The sequence below is a fragment of the Ochotona princeps genome, chromosome 22 (assembly GCF_030435755.1).
Source record: "Ochotona princeps isolate mOchPri1 chromosome 22, mOchPri1.hap1, whole genome shotgun sequence".
NCBI classification, from domain to species: Eukaryota; Metazoa; Chordata; class Mammalia; order Lagomorpha; family Ochotonidae; genus Ochotona; species Ochotona princeps.
In genome coordinates, this window is record NC_080853.1 from 26,996,742 (window position 1) to 27,020,812 (window position 24,071).

General features: G+C 40.2%; 1 protein-coding gene across 1 annotated transcript in view; it reads right to left on the reverse strand.

Annotated features, from left to right (window-relative positions):
- Window positions 1-9,267: 9,267 nt before the first annotated feature.
- Window positions 9,268-24,071, reverse strand: part of MACROD2 (mono-ADP ribosylhydrolase 2) — a 1,523,237-nt gene continuing 1,508,433 nt past the window's right edge. Inside the window, exon 11 of the mRNA XM_058679322.1 lies at window positions 9,268-9,371. Coding sequence (XP_058535305.1) covers window positions 9,340-9,371 — 32 coding nt within the window. The 3' untranslated portion in view covers window positions 9,268-9,339. The remainder of the gene's footprint in view (window positions 9,372-24,071) is intronic.

The following is a 24,071-nucleotide window of genomic DNA, read 5'->3' on the forward strand; positions in this document are numbered from 1 at the left end:
CATTGGATGGAAGATCTTCTTCTCTGTATATCTGACTTTGCAACATAAATAAATAAATCTTAGGTCTTTCTGATTTACTGTGTTTTGAGTGGATGACATCATTCTGGAGAGGGCCAATGAAGAAGGGAGTTACAGAAGGACAGGGCCCGCGAGGGAGACAGGCATCGTTGCCACAGCTGGCCAACCTCCAGCTCTTGAAGCCTGACACGCATGTCTGAGTTATATGTGCACCCCGAGATTCTCTTTGTGAACACATTGCCCAAGGGCTTTGACAGGTGTCTGGTCTTACTAGAAATGCTGGGAAGTTAATGCCCAAAAAGCAGCCCTCAACCAACGATAGTCAGGATGGACTCATTAGGGTCTCCCCCAGATTTCCTGTCCCTTGAACAGTAAAACTCTAAGGCACAGCCACATTGTCTACCATAGGACCGAATCCCGGGTCCCCAGGGGCAATCTGTGTTCATGCACTGGTTCCTTTTCCCTTCCCTTTCTGCCTTACTTCACTATCCCCCCAGGGGTATCTCCTTCTAGGAGATCTTTACAATCAACAATGCAAAGATACATTATTTCCAGTCATGATAACGGCTTCTAACAAGGTCATTCAGAAAGAGCTTCTTTGCGGAAGGGATGTTAGAGCATTTATTAAGTGTAATTCATCAGTAGAACTTAAAGTAGAAAGGGAAAGATGGGTGAGTAATCCAGGAAGAGGGAAAAGCACATTGAGACGCTCATGTGGGAGACACTTCAGCATCTTTAAGACTTAGGAGAGAGGGGCCGATAGATGTAGTGCAAAGAGGCAGTGCCGCAGTGGGAAATGTCCAGTCAAATGGCGTCGGACAAGTTGGGAGGTGAGAGGATGTCATCGAGGGTAGGGATGAAGACCTGGAGATGAGATTTTTGGGGAATCACAATAACGGCTGGAGTACTGAGAGAAGAGGGAGTGGAGGCAGCCTCAAAACTAGGTGCGGAACAAACAGTAGTATCTGGAAGGTCACTACACTTTTGTCTATGAACGAGACAATTCTATAGGGAGTAGTAGGGATTCATGGATCGATAGTCCTTTCTCACGTGACTGCTTCATAGAGCAGGTACAGTGCAGAGTGAGATGGGGTGGACAGCAGCAAGCCACCCACTTGGTACTGACTAAACTCCTTCAGGCAAGAGATGACTGCATTCTGAGGTTTACCGGGTGGTGTGTCAGGAGAGAGAGTTGAGGAAACTGAGGAGCTACCCGAGGACTATAAACAATGGCTTTGGTGAATCATCACATTTAAGGTGTAAAGCATGAGGAATGTGGGCTGGCACCACAGTGCAGCACGTTAGGCCTCTGCCTGTGGCACAGGAAACCCGTACGGGTACTGTTTGAGTCCTGGCTGCTCCACTGTCAATCTAATTCCATGTTAATTGCTTGGAAAAGCAGTGGAAGGTGACCCAACTTCTTGGGCCCCTGTAACAACCTTGGAGACCTGAAAAAGCTGCTGGTTTCAGACCAGCCTAGCTCTGGTCATTGTGACCATTTGAGAAGAGAACCAGCAGAGAGAAAGTCTCCTTCTTTTTCTGTAACACTGTCTTTCGAATAAAGAAATCCATCTTAAAAAATATCGAAGATGAGGAATATTAATTTCTATTCTAAAACCTCTGAATTATCCTGATTCTCACTCCTAGAAACTTCCTGCTCTCATTATGACAAATGTTCTGTTCTCAGGTACAGAAATGATGCTTTCTGTTTCAGCAACTCCCCAGAGGTCCTGTGGCTAGCAGCAGGATTTTAACCTTGGTCATTTGGCTCCACATTAGGAATTGTTCATCAGGGTACCATCCAATGGCCTTGAAAACCTGGAAGCCCGGGAACACACAGGGACATCCTAGCTTTTAAGGTGATCATGAGACATGCAAGAGAAGTATTTTAGCAGCACGGAAGAATTATAAATCGATGGAGACAAAAAAAAAAGCAATAGGATAAAAATCTCTGTAAAGTAATATCTAAAAAATTTGTACAAAAATTGTATTTAAAGCCTTTTTTTGAATAATTATGCTATTTCCTGAAATTTCAATGACTTTTTTGGATTTCTCCTTTTTTTCTTTTGTGACCTTGTCTGGGCTGCAAATTTTGATAGTATGAGATAGCTGCTTTCAATAGCTCTGTCTTTACATCACAGACAGAAATATAAACCATTGTACTATCCCATGGTCAACTTCAGGGTTCTTTTTATCCCATCTTTATCCCATCTCGGCATATAGCCCATGGTTTCTAGATCTGATGTGATATTTCCTTCTCCTACATGTTTCTGATACCCTTGGGCATATTTATTTACTTTATTTATTATAGTATTTAAGCCAGGTTTTAAGCAGCTGCCAATTATCGCTTTCAATTCAGTATAAATTGCTTTTCTTTAGTATTTTCCAATCTTCCAAGAGTATCGAGAATACGAGTCTTCCTATTATAACATCAGTTTAGCAATTACTATGTTGGCTCAAGAATGCTAACTTCTCCATCTTTATCTAAATCTTTCCAGAACACATATTCCACAAAGAATCTTATTCAGTGTTAATTCACTTTGGATAATGAGTACAGTTCCTTGCCATTTTTTTTCCTTTTTATTCACTTTATGTTCTCTTCACTCGATTATTGTCAGGTGATACCTGCTAGTAATAGATCATCTTAAAGATGAACACTGTATTAATTTATTTTTTTAATTTTTGTTTTATTCGAAAGGCAATTGTCAGAGAAACACACACACACAAAAAAAATGTATCGGAAGGTCCATTTCCCAGTTTCTCACAAGAACCAGGGTTGGGCCAGGCTGAAGTCAGGAACTTGGAACTTAAAATGTATCTCTCACATAGTGGCAGAGATCCAAGTACTTGAGCCATCACGTGCTGTCTTGCAAGGTGCTCATTAGGAAGACGTTAGATTGGAAGCAAAGTTGCCAGGCCTCAATTCCAGGTCCTTTAGCAGAGAATGTCAATGTCCAGTACAGAGGCGTGACTTCACCACCACGCCAGGTGCCTGCCTCAGTCTCATTTCTGATGGTAACTGTCAACAGAATCAAGGACTAGAAAAATTGTTGAGGGCGGGTGAGGCTGTTTTAGACAAGTCCATATAAATATCAGAAGCCACATCAAAAGACAAATAGGAACATCTGTTTCTTTTTCTTCTGGAAGCAAGTATGCTATGGCCAATTATGCTTGCCAGTTTGTACAATACTAAAGACATAAAACAACACATGAATCTCTAGCTGAGAAGTATTCTGGCATATTTTTTGTTTCCTCTGCCAAATTGGTCCATTTTCAGAAATCTGTCCTTATCTAATGTACTTTTTTTGGGGTAACTCTAAAGGAATCCCAGCTGTCTCCTCTCCGCAGAAATACATTTGATAAAAAGAAAAAAAAATACATGTATATGACAGCCTTATGATCAATGGAAAGAGAAATCTCTGCAAGTGATTGTACTCGTTCAAAATAGAAATCCACCTACCCTGGGGATGTTGTTCTATTCCCTTTCGTGGGTTCTGCGGAAAAGTCATTTAAGATGTAGAGCCGTTTCTTTCCAAACAGATGGACTCCTGTGACAAGTTCCAAAAGGAGCAGTAGGCAGAACAGTGAGGTGGTCAGGGGTGGGAGAGCATTATCGATGAAGAAGACCACAGGAGAACAATCCTACTTCGAGCAAGGCTCTCAGGACTTACTTCCAGGCAACTTCCTTAGAGGAATAAATCACTCTACTGCACTGAGTTCTCATGAATGACAGCAGATAACCTTGGGCTTGCTAGAACTTTTTTTCCCTTGCTTTCTAAACATCCGCTCACCCCGCAAGACCTGTAGCCTCCAGGAATGTAAAATTGGCTCCAGGGTTTTCTTACAAAAACCCTACGATAACAATACAGTTCTGAAAGTTGTCATATGACCGCAAACTCTAACAAAAAACATATCAAACTAGATCAGAAGTTGGATCACATGACAATGTAAACAACATTCGATTATATGCAGATCCACCTGAATCATTTGAATCAGTGGTGAGTAGACAATTTCCTAACCTGACTAATAAGTTTATAATTAGAGTCACTTACAAAAATAATTAATTACAGAAAGAAACATGAAATATTCAAAATGAAAAATCACCCTTCAATATTTGTCCTATTAAAGTTAACCTAATGATGATTTTGGTCAGTTACAATTATAACCAATACTGATTACTAAAAGGTAAACTTGAACAGAGGGTTAAACAAAGATTTAAGCACATAATTATGAAACACAGATGGATAACTGATTCGCTGTCCCTTTAAACCATTTCTTTTATTCATATGCAGAACTCCTTATTCTTGCAAGTTTTTCAGGCTATGCATGCTTTTCAGGTAGCCACTCTGGTTAGCAATTTGGTAGTGTTATGACTTTGGCCATGAGGATATAATAAGAAAACGGCCTCACTTAACTAGGATCTTGACATATTAAATATGATGTTTATTTTTTGGTTTCTTCCCTCAGATTTTTGCTTTTGGTTTCATTTTTATCTCTGCTGGAATGGACTCAATAATTGATTGTATATGTTAACGCATCTCTTTCTGCGGTCTCACAGGTTAAGATATACATTGTACTAGTGCAGTGGTAAGATTCACGTGTAAATTCTGTTTGTTTTTAAGATTTTTTGACCATGGATTTTGATTCCATTGGTCAACAAAGACAGAGGTTGTTCAGCTTTTTTCCCTTTGGTGCTTTTGATGGCATGGATGAGGCACACTGATGTTGCACAAACAGTGGACATACAAACAAAAGAAAAAGGAACATTGCAAAACCCATGGGAAACGGAACTGAAGGACAAATTCGTTTTGATGCAAGAAATCATTGAAATCCATGACGTCGAGGGTTCTTTCAAATGTTCACAAAATCTGTGTTTATAAGCTTATTTTTAAATTCCATTTTTCACAAACATTATGAAGTGCCCTCACGAAATTTTGTGATTTCTCCTGTTAAGATAAAAAATATCAGAGCCCTCTCAGTATGACATCCAATGAGCAGGAACATCTCCTAGCCGTCCATTCGTTCTCCACTCTGGTTTCCAAGAAGGTCACTGTTACTCATGTAAAGGACAGAAATGCCAAATGAAGTCTCTGCGAGATCATCACCCTGCAGGTCTAATTCACTTTGGACAGCACTACATGAGTCATTGTGACGACCTGGCTTTTGAGCCTTTCTTTACTCTCCCTGAAGTCATGAGGGAGATCCCACAGAAAATGCATTCAGCCTGTATCCATCCCTCTGAGATCCAAACCTGAAGCAGGATCAAAAAGATCTCTTTCAGCAAAGGTGAGGCTGGAGAAGCGGCCGCCTCGTGCTGGCTGGGCAATAGGGAGCAGCATGTGCAAAGCATTGCCAAAGAAACAAAGAACATCTCTACATGTGTCTACAAGTCATGGGCCCCAGTATTGTCTTTGTACAGTCTGCATTCTAAGAATTTTTGTAACCCTTTTCAAGATTTGCAATAAAGGCAAGGAAAATTACAAAATGGAGAACCATATGTAGGTCATGAAGCTGAAAAGAATTCCTCAACTCGTCGTTTTCAGAAATGAACTAACCCCTGTTTTAGAATAACCTGATGGAATAGTAGGAGCTAACTGCAGTCTAGAAAACTGTACACCTGAGATTCTTGTTGAAGATAAACTATCCATGTGGGGTAGCAATCTTCCTGATTCTACTCTGAGGATAACCTGCAGCCACTGGAGATGCTGTCTACATACCTGACTTCCTGCAACACAGCAAAATGTCTTCTGCCATGTTTTTGTGATTCAAGAACTTAAATAGTATGGGGAGGGACTTATAAGTGAATAACAGGATTTAATATTTGAGGAGTTCTAAAAAAAATTCACAGGTCAGAGTAGAGTTGAGACCTCGACATTTTAGAGTGGGAAATCTGAAAATTATCTGGGATTACAAAGAGTTTTAACAAACAGATGGTTTTAAAAGTATTCCCATAAATTCTTAGATATTCCACCTTTCAGAAGTTCAAGGCTCATTCCCATTTTCCATCAGTTGGATTCAGGGACTTGGTTCTCATGAACAGAATACAGCTTGTCAGTTTTGAAATTAGATTTGTACGAAAGGATTGATGCTTCTGTCTGATGCATGCTCCCATTTTCTGTGTCTCTTGCTCTGGGGACACACCTTGGCTTATGGAGACACTCCCTTGACAAGGGACTTAGACCTACAATCAGTGACAAAGCATCCAGGGCCAGCCTGTCCCTGAAGATAGTATAGTAGGATTGGCGTGAGCATGCAGAGACGTCAGCTGGAATAGTTGTTACACAGGTGTATCCCACCTTCTAATGAGCTGGGAGAATGAAGTACCCAACAGGGGTTGGGCTTACTGCAGCGCCCTTTTGTCCTTTTCTTTGTGTGTGCTCCATTTATCTTCCTAGACTGCAACTCTTCATGACCCAGCTCAGTCCATCCAACCCTCCCCTTCTAATGGAAGATGATTTTTTTTTTTTTTACTTTCTAAGTGTGTGAGCCTAATTTTGCTTCCAAGAAACCACAATTTGCTTGGAGAGAGAATTCCCTCCTGGGAGTCAAGCTGCTCACCCTGGCCTTCGTTTGTCTTTGCCTCTGCACTTACCTCCTGCTTCAGCCTTAGAAGTTCCTCTTCCACTGATTTCTGTTTCCCCTGCCCTGTGCTTTTATGGACATTGTGTCCCTACCTGTCTTCCAAACACCTCAGGACCCTCCTTCCTCCAGCTCGAGGTGCCATGAGCGGGAAATGCAGTTCCCTTCTAATTGGACAGAGTAATCTTATGTGCTCACAGATGAGCACTGAAACTGTAAGAGACATTTTAGGTACTATCCCTGTTGACACTTGTCATCAAAATTTGTAAAGGTTAGTTTGATCACCACTCGTTTTATCTTTGCTGAGCAGTTACTATGGCTTCATGTGATGTTGTGCTATGACAAGAACTACATGCTTGGTCTTCATCCTTGTTCCTGGCCTAGAGCTCCTAAAATTCTGATTTTCTTTTTTTTTTTTTTTTTTTTAAGATTTAGTTATTTTTGGGCCCGGCGGCATGGCCTAGAGGCTAAAGTCCTCGCCTTGAAAGCCCCGGGATCCCATATGGGCGCCGGTTCTAATCCCGGCAGCTCCACTTCCCATCCAGCTCCCTGCTTGTGGCCTGGGAAAGCAGTCAAGTATGGCCCAAAACCTCGGGACCCTGCACCCGTGTGGGAGACCTGGAAGAGGTTCCTGGTTCCCGGCATCGGATCGGCTTGCATCGGCCCTTTGCGGCTCACTTGGGGAGTGAAACATCGGGTGGAAGATCTTCCTCTCTGTCTCTCCACCTCTCTGTATATCCGGCTTTCCAATAATAATAAAATCTTTAAAAAAAAAAGATTTAGTTATTTTTATTGGAAAGCCAGATATATATAGAGAGAAGAGAGGTATATCTTCCATCTGATGATTCACTCCCCAAGTGGCCACAATGGCCAGTACTGAGCTGATCCGAAACCAGGAGCCGGGAGCTCTTCTGGGTCTCCCAAGCGGGTGCAGGGTCCCAAAGCTTTGGGCCGTCCTCGACTGCTTTCCCAGGCCACAAGCAGGGAGCTGGATAGGAAGTGGGCTGCTGGGATTAGAATCGATACCCATATGGGATCCCGGCGCATTCAAGGCTAGGATTTTAGCAGCTAGGTCACAGCATCGGACCCAAAATCTGATATTCTGACCTGCAGTGATCCGTTTTTTAAGGATGAGAACTGCTTGCTACAGAAGCTGATCATATCATTAGAGGAGGAATTCTTACTTTCTCCAGTAAGGAATAGAGACATAGAGACTGAATTTATCATCAATGCCTGAATAACGTGGCCTGCACAGAGACCCTAAACAACAGGGTTTATGGAGTCTTCAGGCTGATAAGCTTATCCACATGCTGCACCTCACCTGTGGGGTAACAGAAGCCTGTGAGTTTAGGCGCTTTCTGAACTTCACTGTAGCTACTGCTGCAGCCGGCTGCTCATTGATATCCTTTGTAAAACCCTTTCTGATACAGTGACCGCCATAAGTGAGCTGTTTTCCCTGAGTTCTGTGAACCACTTCCAGTGAATCACCAAGACAGACAAAAGGGGTCTTGGGAACCCTCTGAGTACACAGCTGGGGTGTCAAAAGTACAAGTGGCCCAGACGTCGCCTAGTCAGCGTCAGAAATAATTAAATTGTAGATTACCAAGTTGGTATCCAAAGAGTTGACGAACTGGGGAAAATCACACACTTTTGTGAAAAAAAAAATAAGAGTGGAAACACATCACTGCAGTAGTAAGGATTAGGCATTGTGCTACATGTCTCACATGCATTTTCTCACCTCATCCTTACCCCAAAACACTTTGAGATAGATGCCTTCCTTGCCTTACTTTTTTAAATCTGATACAATTAAAGTTTCCAATTAAATAAGTCTTCCAAATTGCCTGTGGTTAAGTGACAACTTACACTTTAACTGCACTATGACTATGCCCATATTCTGATTTTCACCTCACTTTTCTGCATTCAAAAAATACCCCGATAAATTTGCCACAGTCTAACACCGGCCTAAAATCATCTTCTCTGAAATATCTTTGCTACAAAGGACAAAAGAAATTTCTCTGTGGTAGAGTGAGTTATGGACAAATCACCATGGGTCTGATATTCTGAGCTCTGTTCTCTCCTGAGGAAATAGAAGATTTCAAAACCTCAGTTACACACAAGGCAGCCAGTCCTCAGAAAGAATGGGATTGAGGCTTTCTGTAACCGCTGCATTCAGTTTCTGGAGCAATATTTTACTGCCATATTCACCACTCTCTTAGTTCCCTAAACAATGATTTATCCTAATTTTTCCATTATATCCTCAGGAAAACAAGTGGCACACTCCATTTAAGGGAAATGATTTATAGGCATCGTAGGGTGCTTTTGTTTCACTTGCTTATCTATTTATTCATTCATTTGGCCATTTACAAATATTTACCAAGAGCACAGTACTACAAAAATGCAGTTTCTGTATAATACCATAACCTGCTTCACGTTCAGGGCTAAATATGTATGAGATTTTATGGCTATAACTGTGCTCAGTACATAGAATATTTTAACATATACACATGGATATATTGTCTTTGACCAGAATTGAAGTTTTCTAGTAGAAATCTATTTCCTTTGAGATAAAAAGTGGATAGCAGCCAGTAATAATGGATAATTTTTCAACACGAAGAATAAAGAGTGTTCTATAAAGCAAGCAAAAAAGACACAAATGAAAAGATAACAGTCCCAACTTATCTATTTTATAATTTTCAGGAAACTGGCTTTTTATTTCCTCAGCTGAAACTTCACTGCTAGATCCTAAGGGTTTGTGATTCTTTTTTGGCTGGCACCTGTTGAAAAAATAATGGCAGACTTACTTAAGGGATAGGACCAGATAGACAGGTAGGGACGTTTTTATACAGGACATAGTAAAAGTTATAATATTTTAGGAAAGAAAGCATATATAACAGGGGAAATTATTTGCCATACTTTGGGAAATTAGTAAGATGTTCTTCTTGTCCTGGACATAATTTTGAATAGCCAGACTATTATTTACTTACTTACTTTTTTGGAGAGGCAGAAAGACACAGAAAGGGAACAGAACATGGAATGAGTGAGGGTGGTGGTTAAAGGCAGTGAAAGAGAGAGGGTCTCCACCTGCTGGCACACTTACTGAATTCCCATAACTAAGACTGAGTCAGGCTGAAGCTGGGCTCCCGTGGGAGGGGCGGGGACTCAGGTGCTTGAGCTACTGTCTGCTGATCTACTCGGTGCACATGGGGAGTGCAGCCAGGATACAAACCCAGGCACTCTGATATGGGAGCCAGCAACTCAAGTGGCTCTAACTGCTACGTAAAGCATCTATGAGCTTCTTGAAAGCTCATAGCTTCTTGAGAAGTCATTCATATTCTGGAATTTTTTTCCAAGGGGAGGAGTGGAAAAATGGATATAAATCATTGAGAAGAAATAGTGATGATTTTAACAAAGTTGATACGCTATTATTTTTAGTGACATATCTTTACAAGATCAGCTATGATGCTTATTCTTTTTTGTAATAACTTTACTTCAAATTACGTTTCAACTCTAGAAAATAAGAATTATAATTCCAATTTTACAGATGAGAAAACTGAGATATCAAGGGACTCCTCAGAGTGTACAAGTCATGACTTGGTGGAGCTAGGATTTAAAGCCACATCTGGTTGTCACTGCAGCCTGAACCCTTTCCATTAGGACACAACGCAAGGTGCCTCTCCAGCTGACGTTGACCCACAGAATTTCTGCGGTTTATGATATAAAATATTATCACATAACGATTTTTTATTGTAATTAGAATTTAAATTTCCAATAATTCATTATGTAATCATTAATATCTTTGGTTCATCTGCTTTACATTCTCTGTCCCAACAAATATCCTCTTTCTATTTGAGTAATCTCTTCTGAAGACATCTCAGCAAGATCAACAACATTTCAGAACTATCAAGACCACCTGGGCAGAATCCTCCGGGTATGCGCTACATTGGGACCCTGGCTTGATACAAAGTGGTTATTCTGCACCCCGGGTTCTGGAGTGGCTGGGAGGCTAGGAGGCTGGGTATGGTCTCTGCCCTCCTCCACTGTCCCTCCATCCCCCCCAAACAAGGAGGAGAAACAGAAAATTTGGAAACAATGATCACACCCACTTTTCCCTAACCCTTGACCCATCCCACTCTGATAACTATGGTAACATCATATAAATTACAAATAAATTTAAAAAAATTAGTCCTATGCACAGTAGATACAAAAATTTAAATACCTTGGAAGAAAAGTAACCAAGAATTTCACAGATCTCTATACCATGAAAATTACAAAATACTAAAGAGATAAATAGGAGGAAATACCGAAAATGGAAAACAAGGAAACAAATAATAAAATTAGGCACTAGCCTGATCTGTTTTCTGAAATGTATGCAGAGGAACTCATGATTGGAAACCAGTACCGAAGGGCACTAGTTATTGCAACTTGTTGCTGGTGAAGTTGTTAGCAGCCAGTGAGGTTGCTAACATTCACTAATTTAATGGCAGTAGATAAAGAAATTTGGCAGCAACTGAACAGAGAAGGTAAGTGATTTCTTGTGACTGCCAATATTTAAACATCAAGTTTTCAAAGAAAAGGTTACTACGAAACTCCCAAAATTTCTGAGTATAAACAGAAGTTCAAATTTCCCAATTTACTGGGGCTGCCATTGAAAATGAACATTTGGCATTCCGTTGACTCACTGTCAAATGCTTAGAAATGTAGAATGACATATTTAAAAACAAACAACCAAATCTCCAAAGTCAGTTCCTCATTGCCTTTTAATGTCACTACTTCCTCTCATTGTTTCTACTTTTCTTAGTCTCTGAATCCCAATGTTTCCTATGGATTCGTGCCAATAGCTATATACAGTCATGATATGCTTCTCTATTGGTTTACCTTTATTTCACCCTCTGGTGTTTTATCATTTAACCTACCACACTTACTTTCATTTTATTTATCTTTGCTCTTATCTCTTTCGCTTGCCAGTGCTCGCTAGACAATCCTTTACATTTATTTCTGATTGGATCCACATTTTCTATAGCTTCTCTCCATCCCTGCATGCTTCAAAACAAAGTGTTTAGGTAGTATCAAAAGTTCCCTGAAAAAAGCCTTCTGACCTTTCATAATCAAGCAAGAATGGGAAGGGAAGGATTGATTTTTAAAAGATATATGACTATCCATAACATACTCTCTTACCTTTTGTTGTCTCTATCTTAAAAGCATCTATATTTGGTTGAAGAATTCAATCATTCCATAGCACCAATGACACGATGCATTTTCTCCTGCTGTTAGGTACCCTGTTTTCATATGGGGGAACTACTAAGCCCCAGTCACTGGGCTTCAACCACAGCTTTCTGTGTCTGTTGTCTTTACCCCAAGTCCGAGAACTTCTGTGTGATCCAGGCGTGGTGGGAGTGTTACACATCCCTGGCCACACTGACTGATTCCTGATAGGCACCTAACCCCAATAAGACTAATCAGTGACCACAAAACTCAAGTTCAAATCTTTGGCATAGCTGCTGAGACAGAAGTACATCATTTTCACTGCAGTAGACAAAGGAGAAAGATACCTGAAACAGAACCAATAGAAGAAGAAGACAAGAGAGACAGAGTTGCTTCATTTTCTATTATAGTTCCACTGGAGTTTCCAGATATGGATTTGAGTTTTTTTTAATGTGAGAGCATTGGCCTCTATGAAGTTTGTTGCTTATTACTCTCACATGTTATCCCCCAACAGTATCACACTGGGAATTCTAAAAAGTACTTATTTAAGAATATCCATGGGGTGAGTATTTGGCCTGGTGGTCAAGAAGCCATTTGGGACACGTGCATTCCAGTTTGATGTGCCTGCGTAGAAGTTCCGGCTGTGCTCTTCATTCTACCTTCCTGGGAAGCATGCTAACGGTTTGAGAAGCTGAGTTCCTGCCTCCTCATCCTCATGGGAGAGCAGGATTGAATTTCCGGCTCCCAGTTTCAGCTCTGAGCACGTTCCACTGTAGGCATTTGGGGAGTACCAATGCATGAGAACAGTGTTTCATTCTGTCTCTCCTTCCCTTTCAAATAAGTTTTAAAAGTCTGCATCCATGAACTGGTTTGTAGCTTCATCATTTCAGGTCTTCATCCACAAGAAATTCTCTCATGACCTTCATCAGGAAGCAATGAAGTATATCATTGCATACTAACTTTCCAAAGAGATTATTTTTTATTTTATTCTCCATTCCTTTTTTATTTCCTAGCCTATGGATTCAGTGTTCTTATGCCCTCATCTTTTAGAAAGAACAGTTTTAAGCAAAACTGTCTTTTAGAAAGAACAGTGCCAGTTATAGATTTGTATATATACAGATATATACACATGCATGTATATGCTAGTTTCTGTATATATATATATATATATATATATATATATATATATATATATATACACATAATCTTCCAAGTTGGCTGCAGTACAATCCCCAATTTCCTATTACTTTTCTGATGGCACACATTCAAAATGTTAATTTTCATATACAAAGGAAGAATAACTCTTGAAATAACGTTGGGTGCCACCGAGGACGTGAATCTCACACTTGATTTAGTCGAGCTGCACTGACAGCAGAGTGTGACTGTCCTCTCAGCAAAAGCAATAGGGTTTAGAGTCAGCAAGTTTTGTGGGAGAATGACTTTCAGCAGGAACAAGAGTGTTGTATATATGTGGGTGGAATTGAGCTTCAACTTTTCACAGAATCAGGGTTTTAGAAGTGATCACAAACAACATATAGACTGAATATTGCATTTGCAGAAACCAGACCCTTATTAAGCTCACTCAGCATGGACAAGAATGTGAAATCTTAATTGCCTTAGGGTGTGTACTCTGGGTTTACATACCCTTGAAACTTGATTTCAGAATACATGAGGATACCGGGTCTATATTAAGATGCCAATATTCATGTTTTCCTTTCTTGCTTGCTTTCCACTAATAGTCTTCTTTTTTATTCTCATCCACATTCCATTTGGCTACAAAATCAATTTATTTACTTATATACATATGTTTTTATATATGATGGATACTGAAGCAGATTATGTTTTGCAAAAATGGCTGTACCAATTCATATCCCATCCCTTGTGTTGCTTTCTGTGTTTTTTATTTCTGTTTCATTTAAATGGACAATGTAAAGGAGAGAGAGCTAGAGACAGAGCCAGGGCTAGATATAGGGATGGAGAGAGAGAGAGAGAGAGAGAGAGAGAGAGAGAGAGTTAGTTTCCACATAGAGACTCACTTCTCAGATACTTGCAATAGCCAGGGCTTGGCCAGACTGAATTCAGGAACCCAGAGCTCAATCTAGGTCTACCATATTGGTATCAGACACATACGTATTTGACCCATCACCTGCTGCCTCCCAACATGAACATCAGCAAGAAACTGGATGGGATACAGGTGGCTTAAGTGACATCTTAACCATTGCTCAAAGGTCTCTCCTGTTTTGTTTTTTATTTTTTTTTTTAAACAATGTGACATTGACACTCCTCCGCAGTAAGAGGTAGGATCTATATAGCCTTCATTAAGAGGCAGAGTCTACATACTTTCCCCTTGAACCTAGGATTTTATTTTTAACTACTTCAACCAATAGAATGTCATCAGAAGATACTGGATGGGCCCGGTACAGTGGCCTAGAAGCTAAAGTCTTTGCTGTGCATACGCTGGGATCTTGTCTGGGTGCTGGTTCTAATCCTGGAGGCCCCAATTCTTATCCAACTTCCTGTTTGTGAACTGGGACAGCAGTCAAGGACAGCCCAAAACTTTGGGGCCCTGCACCCATGGGAGACCCGGAAGAGGTTCTGGGCTCCTGGCTTCAGATCAGCTCAGCTCTGGCCATCTCGGCTGCTTGGGGAGTAAATCAACAGACAGAAGCTCTTCCTCTCTGTCTCTCCTCCTCTCTGTATAGCTGGCTTTCCCAGAAAAATAAAACAAGTTTTTTAATTTTTTTATTTGCTTATTTTTAAAGATTTACCCACTTTTATTGCAAAGTCTGATATACAGAAAGAAGAAGAGAGGAAGATTGTCTGATTATTTAGCCGGAGCTGAGCCAATCCGGTCAGGAGCCCGGGACCTCCTCCAGGTCTCCCATGCTGGTGCAGGATTCCAAGGCTTTGGGCCATCCTCAACTGCTTTCCCAGGCCACAAGCAGGGAGATGGATGGGAAGCGGGGTCACCGGGATTAAAACTGGCACCCATAAGGGATCCTGGCACATTCAAGGGGAGGCCTTCAGCTACTAGGCCACAGTGTCGGGCCTTAAAGGAAATATTTTTTGAAGAAAGATACTGACTGAGTTTGAAGGTTAATTCACAGAAGATAATAAAGATGCCAAATAACTCTTTCTCTGGGAGTACCTTAAGACTCTTGTACTAAGTCAGATGCCCAAAAGTGTTCTACATTGTTTGATAGAAAGCCAATTTAGGGAAGATAAAGAGGTACAATAAATGCGAATTTTACTTTCTATTTGAAAAGCAGAGTTCCTTCCACTGGTTCACTCCACAAAGGGGTACAATGGCCTGGGCTGGGCTGGGCTGGGTGGGGCTGGGTGGGGCAGGGCGGGGTGGGGCAGGGCTGGGCTGGGCCAGGCTGAAGTCAGGAGTTTGGAACTTCTTCCAGATCTCCCAAATGGGTGCAGGAGCCCAAGCACTTAGGCTATTTTCTACGGCTCTCCTAGTTGCATTAACAGGAAACTGTATTGAAAGTAGAACAGTTGGAACTTAAACTGGCATCCATAGGGGATGCTGGCAACACAGGTGGAGGATTAACACACTCTGTCACTCATGCTGGCCCCAATGCTGTTATTTTTAAAACAACACATTTTAAAGTAATTAGTTACAGATCTACATTCTCCACAGCAAGGCCCATCTACTTGCCCTGACAGTAAGATCAATAACTCTCAGGGAAAGAGTACTGAAAAGTCTGCCTGTCTGGGTGGTTGTAACATTTCGTAAAGTGAGAAAGAAAATGATTCAAGCATGCTAGGGCTTAAGTGTCCATAGTTTATTATTCCACTACAAATCCATGCAATGCAATGAATATGCAATAAGAGAAAAATAAGAGAGATGAAGAAAAATGAACCACTAACAAAAAGATGTATTTCGAAGGATAAATATTATTGCTGAGTGAAGACTCCAAGGAGAGGAAAACTCAAAATAGAAAAGAGTAAATGACGGAGGTGCCATGGTGAGAGGTCAGCCGAGATCCTAGCAGGAAGTAGGGGCACATTCAAAGAGGTATCAGGAATTTCACAGAGGCATATTTTAAAATATATAGACAAAATCTAGGGAACCAGAGATGGAAAATGTCACTTTTAAATGCTGTGTCCTTGTGTGGAGAAAGACAGTAAATTCTGCAATCCAGGAGAACAAATGCTCTCAATGTTCTGCTTTGTTTTTAACCCTTCAATCCCCTGTGAGCACTTTCCATCTATCTAGCCCATGTCTTCTCAGTGTGGGTCAGTCTTTTTTTTTTTTTTTCTTGGCAGAGCAAATCTAACAATATAACTTAATATTACAATGGTCTGTGTTCTCCAAAGGCCAAAGTACACAAACAGATATTCAACATATTTATGGTCTTGAAATTTTATGGTGAGAAGAGACACTTATGAAAAAAAAAATTATCCAACACAACTCTTTAAGGATCATGGAGGTGAAAGAGAATTCGGGTAACACTGCTTAACCAACCTGAATCTCAAGCGCAAGCAAGTCCAATCATTACAGTCCCACAAAGGAGAGTGTTCGGGCAAAAAGTCAACTAAAGAATAATGTGGAGAGGCAAACGAAGGTGATTGAGCGTACAGGGTTTATTAACATTGTTCCTGACTTCTATGCTTTAGACCTTAGGATGTGTATAGGAACAGATGGCAGATATGTGGGCAATCCAGGGAAATCATCCATCCAGCAGAAGGATGAATGAGAGGAATTAACAAAATGACCACCCACAGTATGGAGAACCTTGTCATTGGTATAAGGATGACCCTTATGTTTTCAAAGAATAAATAACAATCTAAGGGTAAGCTACATATGCATATTGACCTTTTGCTAATTTGTCAAGTTGATGCTGCACAATAAAGAAGAAAACTTCGAAAACAAAACAAAACAAAACAAAAGGGCTTAATGAAGGCTTTCAGCAACTCTAAACATGAAATAGAATTTGGGGTTCTCCTACATTCTCACATGAAACTATGCTGGGGCATATCACAGCAAGTTTAAGCAAAGTTAGGAAGTTTGTTCTCTTGGTCATTACTGCAATGGAAGGTATATGGAGGGTATATGGACTCCATGGATATCTCAGAGTCTTCTGTGATCAACACAATTCTTACTTCTTTGACAGTTCTACAAAAGATCTGAATCTAGTCATAAGGAAGCATCAGACAAACCGAGGGTGGAAATATTCTGCAGTACAGCTAGCTGACCTGCAATCTTCAGAAAGCACAAGAACACAAAAGTCAAAGCAGGTGCTTTCTACGCTAGGGGAGATTAAAGTGATTTGGCCAGAACTAGATATTTTGCAATAAAAGACATTGTTGGGGAAATTGGCAAAAAGTTTGAAAGAGTTGGAAAATCGTATGATACTAATGCATCATTGTTCATGCCCTTATTTTGAGCTTTTTATTGTCCTCATGTAGCTACAGACGGTGATGGTTGTAGAAATGCTGATGAAATATTTGGGGGTGAAAGGTAACAGATTGTCATTTTAATCTCAAACAGGTCAGGATAAATTTTCCTTATAAATTTGAGGTTAATTAAAATATGTAATGACAAAAAATTAGAAATACTCCAAAGATTCGTAGTACGTAGTTAAAATGCCAATGTGTGACCTGAGAAGGAGCTGAAACTAGGTATAAGAATCTGCATTTTCAGCTTTCAACCATAGTGGCTTTTCTAAACTGAGGACAGATGTTCCCCTAAGAGTAGCAGTTTCCAAGTGTTCACCAAGCACTTGGCAAAACTGCCCCACTTTTAGCCCACATCAAGAGCCAGCTTCCTCAAGTCTTCATCCCTTTCCTGCCTTACTCTCATACCACGTACCTACTGTCTTCTTGCCTGACTGTTGGGAGGACAGTGGGGAATTCTCTGGATGGAGAATTGAGGAGTGGTTCAAGTGCGTCTGATGATGTTTGTGTCCAAGGGGAACAGAGTACCCTGGTTTACTCACTTTCATTCCTCAGGCAGGGTGATCCCTGGAGGTGAAATCTTTTGCCTAAGACTGTCTCTGAGGGCTTCGAAGTGACAGGAGGGAACAGGCACACTTTGACTAGGCACTAGGAGAGTGTGCCATGCATCCAGGCAATTTTAGCACAAGTGGGCAGTTTAAAGGCTCTCTCTGGTATAATAGCAGAGCACAACTTTGTTGCATAGAAAATTGAAATCTTGTAATATAATGGCAAAATCCTAATGTGGAAAACCAGTAGTGCTCAAAAAAGTCATACTTCTTTATAAAGACAAAGCAAAGCAAAGCCCTTCTCTATCCAAATTTAGTACTTGATATTATCAGCATGCTGCCACTCTTGGGGAAAAAGAAAAGATCATCCTCATGTCACAGCTCTATCAACTGAACTTTTAACAAAACAAAGGCAAGTGCATCAGCCTGACTTATTGTTTAAGCTCAGCACTGGACAGCAAAAGCTAAATGGCTAAATAATACAGTCTGAGTTACTTACAGTCATCTATACACTTAAAGGAAGACACCTTCAAAAATATTATTCAGAGATTCACTGTGTATTTCTAACATATGGACCCTTTCTTTGGCTTTTAAAGGAGTTGACTTAGTGTCAACTTTCACAAGGCTCCTAGGCAATTTTGGAAGACATTTAAAAGAGACAGTCTCCACATCTGTGAAATGAGGAGTGTTGCTCTAGATGTTCTCGGAGGCCCACTTGGCTACTAACAGCTATGATTCAGAACTTCAGCATTACTTACAAGGCATGAAGGAAAGCACTCATAAAGAACCAATTTCACGAATAGTAGGCTCACATGGGCTCATAGAATTTGATATCTAAATGGGACCTCAGAGACATTGCGTTAGGGATCACATCATAACCTCTGGTTTCAGTGAAAACAGAATTCAGGTGTCCTGCCTCCATCTTCGGAGCTCCTTGAACTAGACTGCAAGAATGGTTTTCCTTCCCTTACTCCCCATGTTTCCCTTTTCCCTTCTCCTTCCTTTTATTCTTTTTTACCCTGAGCTTGGAAATCATAAATGAAAGCAACCCCATGGTCATTCTTCACTGGGAAGCTGTGGATTGAGAAACCATCAAAATAATGTGTGGAGGAGAACATTCTGGTATTTACAGTATCCAGATCATCTAAAATATTCTTCTTATTCCCTGTCTTCATTGCCAATCATGTGTGCTTTTTCTTTATTTGGTGTTATTTATGAGACTCTTTCTTACTCCTGAACATTTTGCTTTGGCTGAATTGGAAATAAACTTTCTCCATAATGTTTGAATTAAGTGGACATTACAAACAGCTTGTGGAAAGTGGAATTAGATGATAATGTTTGTTTTCATAAAAAAAAAAACTTGACATCCATTTTTCATTGCATGAATTTTTGCATGAACGATGGGAAGACTTCTTATAAGCATGGATTTCAAAAAAATTTTTGCAGCAAAATACTTATCTTTCAATTCAATTTCATACATGTTTGGAAGTACCCTTATATACCGGGGATACAGCTGGTATTGTTGTTTTGGTAGCTGGGGAAAGGATGAAAAGATTCGTTCTTGCCTCCTCTGTTCCTATCACATACCACATCCATCAGGCCTGGGAATTCCACCCGCTTTTTCTTTAAAACCTCTCCCAAATCAGAACAATTCTCTCTCTCTTCCCGGCAGCTTGAGTCTCACCATGAAGTGTCTCTTGCTCCAGTAAACTCTTTATTTCTGTCCTTAGCCCCAACCGTCTAAGCTCAGAAACCCAAAAGATCTGAAAAGTCATTCACCAGCCAGAGTCTGTCGCCTCCTTCCAGCACCTAACCCGAAGCCTTCCACCAAGTTTTAGAGGCCATAAGTGAAGGCTGAGGAATGACTGACCTGTGTGATTATGCAAATATTAGAGTTATATTAGCTTCTTGGGCAGCTAGGCTTGAGGATCAGGAGCAATGGGAGCAGAAAGAAGACTAACTGGAAAAAAGTCCATTTGGGATGAGAATGCATGGACTGGGGGAGAGGACTGAGGCAAGAAAAGTGTTGAGTGAAATTTCAGAAAAAGAGAAAAAAAATCCTAGAAAATTTTATGCGGTGCCTTTTAACTCTTAGCTCTGCTTGCAGAATTATCTGGCTCATATTTAAAGGAATAAGACTTGATAAAACAAGTCAGGATGAGTTTTTGGCAGAAGGGAGTACTTCCTAATTCCAAATGCAAAACATTTTGCTTGCTTTGTTCCAGGTGTGACTTAGAACTCTGTCTACAGACCCACGTAGTATGTGTGTGTCCCTGGGGAATATATGAGTAAACTAAATTTTAGGTTAGACACGCCCAAGGGTAAAAGAGAGTATTATTAATGGGTGGTAATGAGAACTGGGATAACCTGGGATGATGTGGGTCAAACATGACCTGTGGTTTCTCTACTGCAGCAGGTTTAGTCTTTCTCACTAAAGCAAATGCCTTCATGCTCACATTCCTTAAATCCCATTTAAAAATCTTAGAGTTGAATCTAAAACAGAGACTGTGCGACCGTCAGTTTGTGCTTAATGAGCAAGTGTGGTAAGCACTGCTATAAATGAAATAAAGTGTTGGGTCCTCCCACTAATTTGCAAGATGGGGACGGCTCAAAATGGCCCTAAATCAAACAGAATACAAAGAATCTAATTGGAATGGGCATTTAGCCTAGTGTTTAAAATGCCTGCCTTCCACATGGTAGTGCTTGAGTTCAACTCTTAATGGTGGTTTCCCTGCCGTAACTTCTCTCCAACACAGAATCCGGGAGGCAGCAGTGATGGCTTCAGCAATTAAGTCCTTGCTTTTCTCAAGGGAGACTTGGATTGAGTTCCTGGCTTTGGTCCGTGCCCACTCTCAGCTGTTGCAGGCATTTGGGAAATAAAGCACTGGACTGGAGCTTGCTCTCTCTCTCTGCCTTGCAAATAGGTAAATAATTTTTAGGAGCTATAATTAAAGCAACATGGTAAAACAGGCGTTTATTTAAATCTGATGTTCACAATGCAAATTTACATGTTGCATAAATTCTTGGTGTTTTTGCGGTCTGCAGTATAAAACAAACCTCTTCTTCATAAGCGTTTTTTTTTCAATACCTGGTCAATCACTGAATTCATTTGAGTGATGGCCAAGTCAAAATTATGACTACCTGATTTTACCCTCTACTGCACTTGTCAAAAAAATTAAATTAAAGATCATGCTTATGAATATAATGCATGAAGTGCTGCATGGCATCTGAAAGACTGTCCCTCTGCCCAGCCTCTCACAAAACAGCATGTCACACGATGCTTTAATATGCACAGTGAGAAAATTCTGCCTCTCAAAAAATATGAGGCATATTCCAAATAGTTCTTGTATTCATAAAAATGATCTTATTAAAATGAGAGCATTTCTACTACTAATACCACTTCCTTCAAACTTATAGAATGCTGTCCAGTTTTTAAAATGTTTCCACGTATAATTCCACCTGATAAAAGAGATATATTATTTTAAAGTATAGTATAAGACAGCTTGATTTACTATCACAAATGTTAGGTTTCCTAAAGAAAAAGCATCACATGTGTGTTGAACATTTTGTGCAAATAGAATTGAAGACCAAGAGTCAAAGTGCTACTGCTTGGGCTTGGTGTGGTAGCCTAGTGGTTAAAGTCCTTGCCTTGCATGCACCAGAATCCCATATAGGTGCCAGTTCATGTCCCGGTGGCTCCACTTCCCATCCAGCTCCCTGCTTGTGGCCTGGGAAAGCAGTCGAGGATGGCCCAAGGCCATGGAACCCTGCTCCCATGTAGGGGACCTGGAGGAAGGTCCTGGCTTCTGGCTTTGGATTGGCACAATTCCGGCCATTGCGGTCACTTGGGGAGTCAATCATTGAATGGAAGAGCTTCCTCTCTGTCTCTCCTCTCTGTATATCTGACTTTCCAATAAAAATAAATAAATCTTTTAAAAAATTTTAATGCCACCGCTTTTCATAAAAATATGGAAAAGGCACTAAAGGCTTTGCACATGTACATTATGAAAAGGCACTAAAGGCTTTGTACATAATTATTGTTATAAATGTGCTACCACCAATTAGAGCAACATGAAGCTTTTAGGAAAACATGCTTTGTTTTTTAAATATTAAGGAATTCACTATATATTTTATTTTTTAAATATTTTTATTGGAAAGGCAGATTTATAGAGAGAAGGATAGACATAGAGAAAGATCTTCTGCTCACTGGTTCACTCCAGAAGTGGCAGCAACAGCCAGAGCTGAGCTGATCTGAAGCTAGGAGCAAGGAGACTCCTCCATACACTACCCACATAGGTGCAGGGTCCTAAGACTTTGGTCAGTCCTCTACTGCTTTCCCAGGCTGCAAGCAGGAAGCTGGATGGGACATGAACCAGTGCCCACATGGGATCCTGGTGTATGCAAGGCATGGATTTAGTCACTGAGCCATCGTGCTGGGGCCAGAATTCATGATATATTTGTAATATTTATATTATACATATTCAGTTACACATACATTTAGGAAGTAGAATATTCAACTCTCCAAAAATCTTACCTGTCCCTTTTCAAATAAATTCCTGAGGTCAACTTAATATACATCTTTCTAAATTATTATGTACATACATACCTGTGAGTATGTATGATCATCAAAAATCCCATGTAAAATTAATATCATTAAAAATGCATGGACTGAAAAAATATTTTGTACCACAATAAAGTTATCTTTCAGTTCCATTTTCCATGTTTTTAGTGAAGTGTTCTGATCATTGTAAACTTTGTGTTTACTTTCCAAGCCTGTCTATGTATCTATTTACATCTATTTATATACATGCGCATATATCTGACTATGGAACACATGCAGCTGGTGTCTTTACAAAGGAAATTCTTATCCCAGAAATGACAAAGCTACCTAAATACAGAGTTTTAAGCAAGCACTGAACTCAGTATTTACTTTGTAGCATGTTCCAAGCTCTGATGTCTAGAATTGAGAGCACAAGTTCTTAAAGTTAAGCACATATCTGAACTACTTGGCGGGCTTTCAATAACTCAGGTTACTGGCCTCACTGGTTTCTTCTTCAATTGGTCTAGGAAGGAAGCCTACACTTGGTACTTCTAGCACGTTACCAGGTGGCATGGATGAGTAGACTCAGGAACAATCTGTGAGGAACCTAACTAGGTCTTGGGTTTCAATAACCCACATCTGTGAGGCATTAAGAGGGGTGGTAATTGGGTTAATGACTAGAGTGGGACATTTGCCCATTTCAGTTTTATTTGCAGTTGGAGAGGGGGAAAGGAAGAAAACTTTCTGTGTTGAGATTTCCTAATCTCACAATGCACTAATCTGGTTTAAGAAGCACTTGCAAACAAAACCAAAAGCAACTCTCTAAGCCAAACATGTAGTTTTACCATTGCTAAATTGCTATATTTGGGCATTTCAGAAAGCAAAAATGTAAGTAACCAAGGTCATACATCAACTTCAAAAAATTAGCATAAATAAAAATCCAAGAAACTTGACAGTCAAAAGGACACAATCTATGAGAAAATAGCAATGAACATGCATTTCCAAAGCCGAGAAATTATAGCAACAAACTTTCATGAAGAACAATTATTGAAATTTCAGTAAAAATATATTTTGAGTCGGTTATATACAGGATTAGGCAAGTTTATTTGAGAAAGCACCAAATAAATTTAAAAACTAAAAATCATGATTGAACATTTGACAATATAAAGTGTTAAAATTCAGATGAAAGAGAACAGAATTAAAATTATCAAACTGCATGACATATTTGAAAAAAAACAAATGCCTAGAGAGCACCAAAAAGAGAGTCAACACACACACAAACAATACCCTGGGTTAAACGTCATGAAGGACAGGAAAGGCAGTTGGAAGGTAATGCCTGATGAAGCAATAGGTGAGAACTGTTAGAAAGTAACCACATTTGCCCTCTCCCAGATCCTAGGAGAACAAGTTCTAGGAAGGAGAAGTAAGAGGAAACCCACATCTATTTCCATCTGTCACAAGGGAGTCCTGGAGCCTGAAAGACGGGAAGTAGAAAGAGTGACAAGGAGGGACAAGTAAATGAGCCAAAAGAAGCAGCAATTACACCGAGAGACTGCTCTTCTCAACAACATGCAGAATTGCTGAGAATGTGGGAAAATATCTTCAAAATGCTGCATGAAGGAAACAACCCATCCTGTACGTAAGGGGAAAGAATAACCTTTTCAAACTTTGAGGGAACTCTAAACGAACTGCCAGAGGATTTATTTCTGAAGAATGAAGGAACAAGGATAAGAAGAGAATTCTTTATTAAGGAGGTTGTTGGATCATGACATTCC